General features: G+C 40.3%; 1 protein-coding gene across 1 annotated transcript; it reads left to right on the forward strand.

Moving 5' to 3' along the window:
- Window positions 1-2906: 2906 nt before the first annotated feature.
- Window positions 2907-7869, forward strand: LOC132968299 (actin-related protein 2/3 complex subunit 5-A-like). The gene is made up of 4 exons (XM_061034193.1): window positions 2907-3161; window positions 4582-4654; window positions 5013-5189; window positions 5356-7869. The coding sequence occupies exons 1-4, from the start codon at window positions 3022-3024 to the stop codon at window positions 5416-5418; spliced, it is 453 nt and encodes a 150-aa protein (XP_060890176.1). The 5' UTR covers window positions 2907-3021; the 3' UTR covers window positions 5419-7869.
- The last annotated feature ends 357 nt before the right edge of the window (window positions 7870-8226 follow it).

Consider the following 8226-nt stretch of genomic DNA (forward strand, 5'->3'; position numbering starts at 1 on the left):
ATTGATCAAGATCAAGGATATCATTAATGTTCCTGACTCGTTTTGCAGTCAGCAGACCCACACAAACCATCTTACAAGAGAAATAGAAAGAACAGGCAGACAGTCAGCTGTCAGTCAAAGTGGTTTAGTCAGATTGTGCCTGGTTCCAACACTTTCATTCAAATGGTTCAGTTACAAAGAAATTAAATAATTGACTGCATTTTAAAGAGACAAGTTAACAAAGGTAACTAAACCAATATGGCCTTTAAATATATTCTCAATTCTGTGTTACATGAGCTATCACATGAAATCAAATAAAACCAAAGTTTTCAGAAGGTGAAGATATATTTTATGTGATGCATCTTCTTGTGATATCTTTTTAATTAGAAAACAGAATTTGAATGCATTTTTTTTTTGTTGCAGGGATTGTTCCCAAAATCAATTTGAGCTTGCCATGAGACATGAGATTAATGCTCACTTATAGTTTTTGTTTGACCAAATCAAAGTCGCGGCTCAGAACAATGTGCCGTACCATTATAATACATGACACATGCAGTTAATATCTTACTTCACGCTCAAAGTGAAACAGCTCACCAGGACGACAGAAAGAAAAGAGGAAACCACCCACAGTCTCTCCCTGCCTGCAGACCTGCTCCAACGCAGCACACGTTAATTCATTACATTCCCCAATTAAATCATCATCCAAGAGCAATATTCACCTCATGTGAAACTACTAATTATGTGCTTAGGATACTTTGCTATGCTGTTAGTGCTTTTCTCTGGCACGGAAGCACCTGGCCCGCCTGCTTGCACTTTTACACACACACACACACACACACACACACACACACACACACACACACATACACACACACATACATTTCCTCAGAAGTTTGAGTGCAGTGTATGCGTGTCTCTCTGTCCGCCTGTCTGTCTGTGATCAGGAGTAAACAGACTCCATATTGAAATTTTCCAGGGGGATCCTTAATTTGCACATTCACGTGAAGGTCATGTATGTGCTTGCATCCTTGCCTTTTGATGCGCTGAGTCATTCACATAGCACAGACGGGTTGGGGCGCCCCACAAAGCCCGCAATGAGGACACTCATGACCAATGCACGCAAGGTTGTGTGTGTGTGTGTGTTAGTTTGTGTGCTTGTGTGAGAGAAAGAGAGGGAAGAAAGGGAAGGAAGGAAAAAAGATAGAACGCAAAGAAGTATGCTCTCATGCAGGAGTGTCTTGGCTTGTGTGTGTGTGTGTGTGTGTGTGTGTGTGTGTGTGTGTGTGTGTGTGTGTGTGTGTGCATGAGTGTGTCCGCATGCATGCGTGCATATGTGTGTGTAAAATAGGTTTTAATAAGACCTCTCTGTTTCACAATCATTCAGCTATTCCTGGCTGTTTTATTCAACGTCACTCTTACTGAATATGCCCAGTGTGAGCAACACTTTCTCTCTCTTTTGTAACAGCCTCCCTTTGTCAGATATTTCAAATAAAGTGTGAGTGTGTGTGTTTGTGTTGGAGGGAACTGTAATGGGAAATGCATAAGCGGCTGTTTTCCTTTCTGCTCTCCTGAGTCTATAGCGTCCAGCAGTCTAGACAGAGCAGATAAGGAAATTAAAAATTCCACTTCCCAAAAAAAGAAACATCAATGAAACATAGGTGCGTCCAACTCCATTTCCCAGAAGAGGCCTCTGTATTATGAGCAAGTTTTTATTGGTCATGATCCATACCAGTGACTTGTGTGCTTTGCATAACCCATGGAAACATCACAAGAGTCCACGCCAGTTTTTCACATGAACTCACATATATTTAAGGATGAGGAGCTTGGAGGCCCAAAAAGCTTTCATCCATTTGTCTTGCAGCTTGACAGCTGTTTGTGTTTATTCTAACCTCTCTCTCTGAGTAAAAAAAAAAAGATATAGTGTGTGATCTGGCAATGATGGAAAGTGTCTTATTTCCTGTAAGGAGAAGAATGCACTTCCCCTGTGACGCAGGCTGGAAACCCCTGACATCACAGAGCTGAGGTGGTGGTCTACCCATAACTGACCCAGTCAAAATAAATAGTTATACAGCAGCAGTGAAGGGTTCAGTGGACACAGTGAATCAGCACACCACACACACACACACAGACACACACACACACACACACAATTGTGGTCATGTAGAGCATCTGTTTGAATTCCATCTGATTAAAACGCAGATTGAATTACTGCAGCTGCATGGGGGCCTGTCAGACTAAATATCCATGCAATCAGGGTAAAGGTTAGTTATGTTGATATTATGCAGTGATATTACACACTGAAAGCAGCCTATACATACATATATATGTATATAAATATATATATATATAAAACTTTTTGGGCCTTCAGGGGCTCCGTTCATTAGAGCTATGAATGTGAATTTTGCTAAGAAATTACGCCTTATTTTAAAAAGCTGTATGAGTCAGCACTTTAGCTACCACTGAGGCCTCCAACGTCCTGCCATGTAGAGATTTCCATGTTTTTAAAGGGTCACAAGAAAAGTTAAATATACACATTTAAGAAATAGTTTTTTTTAAATAAGGCCTATTATTATTTGAGCTCTGAAAAATAGCCTATTTGAAATGTTAAAAAAAAAAAAAAAAGAGTGCTACTGGCTATGCTGTGTAAATGTAATGGAATCCTTTTCTGGTTTAACAAAAAAATGTCGACTCATAAGAAATATGTTTGCTGCGTTTAGTTTACAGTCCTAATGGTTCACAGATGGTGCAAAACATGTTTAATGTTTGAGCGCCCTCTAGCGGACAATAAAGGGAAGCACCGAAAGCCACATGTAGTATCAAATTCTGCCCAGCAGACGGCGATGTCTTGTAGGCGGAAGCAAATACCTCAGAGAGGAAAGGGGAGGAAGTCAGGAAGCTGCTTGTGACAGCCAGCCGTATCACAGAACAGCACTGTGTGTGTGTGTGTGTGTGTGTGGAAGTAGAAGAAGAAAAAAAGGCCGGGTTGAGCTTCACCTCTTTTCTTTTCTGTTAGGAACAAGACGCTAAAAACCCGATACCGACATGTCGAAAAGCACCATGTCCGCCCGTTTCAGGAGAGTGGACGTGGACGAGTACGACGAGAACAAATTTGTGGACGAGGATGACGGAGGGGAAAACCAGCTGGGTCCCGACGAGGCAGAGGTGGACTCCCTCATTAGACAATATCCTTTTCTTTTTTTTTTACATGATTAGCGAGCATGTGTGTGATCGGGCACAGTCGACGAGTCGGTGTGTGTACGTGTGTAAGGCTGATTTATCTGCATCATTTCACTGTTATGTTATATACGTCCTGCTGCCTGTATGAATGGGCGTTCTGCAACTAGGCCAGTCACTGTTCAGACTTGCCTGGCAGTCACATTCCAGGGATTTCTGCTCCCAGGCTAAACAAGCTGGGGTTTTACATTAACTTCAAGCTCTCATGCATGTGTTTACCTACTAGTTTTTTTAACCCCAATGCATTTGAATACTCTAAACCTAGTGTGTAGTGAGTGATGCATTAGCAGGGGTTTGTGTTTAAAGAGCTATTTTCACTCATTGTGGTTTACAAGTCTTAATGGAGGGGGCTTTAGATGTGAAATCTGTATTCAGCTGAGTGTTTGGTTTCAGCCCAGTAGTCCTTATAAGGCATTCAAGTGCTCCACTTCCTCATTGAAGACAGTAACCTCCCACCACCACCACCTCACACTGCTGGAAGATTAGGACAGGTCCAAAGTTCTCAAATCTAACTTCTTCAAAGCGTAAACATAAAATCAATTCCTACTCTCTGTTCTGTCTGTAAAAAGTTAAAAGTCCACTCCATGTTAATAGTTTTCTGCTTTAGTTTTACAAAGATAGACTGTTACACAGGTAGTTTGTGCTTAACTGTGACTGTGGAGAAGAAGCAGAGCGATGGTTTTTGTCCCCCATCAGCTACATTTGAGCTGACACTTCTCTCCTCACATCAGCCAGAAGTTTCCTAAAAAGTTGGGACGGGACGCTGTGTAGAATGTCATTTAAAACAAAATGTGACGATTTGCACACCGTTAAAACTCCATTTTTTTTTAAAATTTGAAATGGCAGAAAGACTATGTGTGAAATGTTGAAACCGAGTAATGTCGTTGTTTTAAGAAAACTGCATTTTCATTTTGTAGTTTAGGCCAGCAACATATTTCCAAAAAGTTGGGACAGCGGCAACAAGATGTGTGATGTAACATGCATGGTGGTGGGGGGGGGGGGCAGCATTAATGCATGTGGCATGGGTAACCTGCACATTTGTGAAGACACCATTAATGCTGAACTATACATACAGGTTGTGGATTAACATGTGCTGCTAATTGGACGGCTTATTTATCAAGAAATGCCTTGCTTATTTTTAGCAACACTGTGCAGAAACAGGTGCTGGAAGTATAACGACAGCATGGCTCTGTAGTAAAAGAGTCCTGGGGGTTTAACTGGCCTTCCTGCAGTCCTGACCTAAATCCCATTGAAAATGTTTGGAGCATTATGAAGTGTAATATAAGACAAGGAGACCCAGAATTGTTGAATAGCTGAAATCGTACCTCAGTCCCCGTGGTTCTGGTAGCATCCTTAACCTCTCTGCACAGGAAACCTCATGGAGGCTTTACATGCCGTTCTAAAGAATCCACCAATCAACACAAAGAACCAGAACGTCAAGGTGGGTTTGGATTTCTTCACATATAATGATTAAAATTTAGCCACATTTGTTTTTGTTATTAAAATCACTTTGTAAATTTCACACTCTTAAATGGTGAAATAACTACTGTATTACCATTAGTGAGGAAAAGTTCCTTAAAGTACACGCTCATGATATTCATCGGTCTTAATGCACAGATTTAACACGTCAATGTGCTGGTGTAAATGTTTCATTTCAAATGCAGCTGAAATCTTTTTCAGAGCAGATATGCAAAACTCAGATCTGCAGTGTGGGAGAAGGGTGCAGCAGTTCAGAGGTCTGGAAACATGCTAATGTGAACTCTGTGTTCTCTCTCAAATGTCTTCCTGTCTCTCCTCAGGAGCGAGCAGAAGGTTTGGTGCTGAAGGTGCTCAGCGCCTTTAAGAGCAGTGACATTGAGAAGGGGGTGCAGTCCCTGGATAAGAACAGTGTGGACCTGCTGATGAAATACATCTACAAAGGCTTTGAGAGGCCGTCAGAAAACAGCAGCGCGGTCCTGCTGCAGTGGCACGAAAAGGTAAATAATCACACTTCAGTGTCTGACAATCTTTTAATTACAAGTCTTATAGATGCAGGGCCATGGTGGAACTGAGAAAGACTACACAGCTGCCACAGAATACAGAGACTGAGATTTAGCACTTTAAAAATAGCCTGATCATATTTTTCTCTTCCCGTGTCTGCAGGCTCTGGCAGCTGGAGGAGTGGGCAGCATCGTCAGGGTCCTCACAGCGAGGAAAACGGTTTAAAAAGAGGAGCGGAGGATCGGTTCACTCCACATCACTGACTGATACAGGAGGACTGCTTCTGCACTGAACTGTTCATGTAATCTAACAGACCGCATAAGGACTGAAAGGAAAAGGTGTCTTTTTTTACCTGATGTAAAAGAAAAAAAAAATTCATGCTGCGTCCAAGGCTACACTAAAAAAAAAAAAAAGAATATCAGATCTGAGTTACATTAGGTTAAATAAAGCGGTTTCTTCTTTCGTCCTGTGCATGATCACAGCCTACTAAACCATAGTCCTCACAGGGTGCTACAGACAACTCATCACCTCATGTGTCTGCCCCCCCCCCCCCCCCCACCTCCCTGTGCCACGTATCCTCCTCACTCCTCATGAATGGTTCCCAACCAAAAGGAATACAATGAAACTAAAAAAAAAACCTGCCTGCTACACAAATCTAACAGATGGCATAGGCACTAAAAAGGAATAACAGATTTTTGTCTACTAAATTAAAGATCAAGGCTTGACTGAAAAAAGGAAAATCGAAGTAGGGTGACAATAGGTTAAAAAATCTATCTAGATCTTTAAAGTGATCCAAGCAATACAAGAACAAATGGCACTAAAAACTAGAAGAGAAACACGCAGACTTATCAGGGGAAACTACAAGTTGACCACCTTTCTTTTTTTTTTGTGGTCACGAGCCATAATATGTTGTTGGCCGCTGCCATACACTGAACCTTCACACTCATCTGGGCAAACACAACAGACATGACTCGCAGCAATGTGTTCTCCCTACACACACACACACACACACACACACACACACACACACACACACACACACACACACACACACACACACAGAGGGTTTCAGCTTTGATTCTGTCAGGATAACTCTGTGTTTTTTTTCTCTGCAGAAGAGACTTCCTGATGGAATAAAAGCCAGACTGTCAGTAAATCCTCTCTTGCTCTGACACTTTAGCAGTGGGAGTTTAAAAAAAAAAAAAAAAAGAGCACAGTCACATTTGCTGGATTTGCTCACGGGGGTCTTTGTGCACCCACAGGAGGCTGGGTAGAAGTGAGTAGGGGGTTGGTGAAATCCATCCATCAGTTTCACGCCACAAGCTGACCCAGTTAAGGATTATAACTCATGATGCATCTCCACCACCACTCATATTAATCCCATTTCACTGTTCCTCTCATCCACTGTCGGTCTGACTCACTCTGGCACCCTCTGCTTCTGTGCAGGGCGTCATGCGGCTCTGCTGGTAAATACGAGCAACTTTTATTTTCTGTACCTTCAGGAAATTCACCCTGAGAAACTATTGTTTTTTTTTTTATTTTCATTGTTTTGGCATTTAACAGAAAAATAATCTAGGATTAAGCGTTTGGTCTTAATTTTGTTTTTGTTTTATACTAATGATTTTTTTTTTGCGTCAGTGCATAATCCCTACGTAACTTAAAATTTAAAAAAAGGGTAAGCATGCTCTGTGTGCAGGGGGGATATTATAAAATATTGAATTTAGTGTCTCTGGAAATGGAGAGGGACTTCTTTGTGATGAAAAGAGAAATATTGTTTGCATGATTCCACTTTTGACAATATTTTCTTAAGCATTTCATGACCGTATTTTTGTATTTTGTGACTCTTCTGGAAGAATCAAGTGATTTTTTTTTTTTTATCGAATCTGAGTCAAAATACGTTCTCATTCCTTAAAAAAAATCTTTTTGTTTTTGTTCTGCAATTTTAAAGTCATGCTGTTATTCCCAGAATGACTTTTTATTTTCATTTTTTTTGATTAACATGAGCCGGAAACCGAGGAAAGTGAAATCTGCCTTATCAGGTAGATGACGTCTGTTGCCAAATGATTTATTTACTTTCATGAAAATCATGTAACATACTTGTAGAATTTAGGTTCCCTTGTGTTAGAGAAGAATTTTGAAGATAAAGTGATGGAGTTGTGATCATTATAAAAAGGAGCATCAAAGTGTAAAAAGTTTGTTGTTTTAAAAAGAAGATACTTCTGCTGTTTTTGCAGACCGTGTGATGAGAACAGTTCACTTCCAGTGTAATGTCTTGTTTGAGTTTATTTCCAGTCAAAAACTGATCGGACATTCTCAGTGGATGTTGCTTTTTTTTTTTTTTTTTTTACAGAAAAGCTCTATCACAAGTCTCACGAGTTTCATCGTTGGATATTTAGACATGGGGTGTCCATGTTTGAATACTGTCATCAGTGATGATGCATCCAGACATTAGATTGATTTTTCTAATGCAGTAACGTCTGGTGTGACATGAAAACTAAAGAGAACGCTTCACTTTCTTTTTCTGCTTGATGTCACTCCGGACAGTGATGCTCTTCTAGCCGAGAAGACGAGGGAGCACACCAGATTGATGTACAAACTGCCTTACTCCATATTCCTTTTTTATGTTTGTGCGTTTTTGACAAAAAAAAAAACTAAAATAAAAGGTATAAATGCTGACCATGACCTCTGATGATGTTTGTCATTAACACACTTGAATGAAACCTCCAGACTATATTAACTACTTTAAATTTAAATGTAGGGTTTCAGTTGATAGAAGTAAAAATCCTTGAAACACATTAAAAGTCTTAAGAAAGGTTGACATCCAAGGCTTGAGTTTTATGACATCACAGTGTAGTTAAAGCCTCCTTCAAGAGAATTACAACATTCTGTGATTACTGCATTTTTTCCCTTTTTTTGGTTGCATTTATCAGGGATGCAAAGTTTCAATGATTTAGTTTGTATTCACTTTCCATTCATCTTCATAAGCTCAACCGCTGAACTACATTCTACTTCAGATTTTTTACAGTGCGTTTC

The sequence above is a fragment of the Labrus mixtus genome, chromosome 3 (genome assembly GCF_963584025.1).
Source record: "Labrus mixtus chromosome 3, fLabMix1.1, whole genome shotgun sequence".
NCBI lineage: Eukaryota > Metazoa > Chordata > Actinopteri > Labriformes > Labridae > Labrus > Labrus mixtus.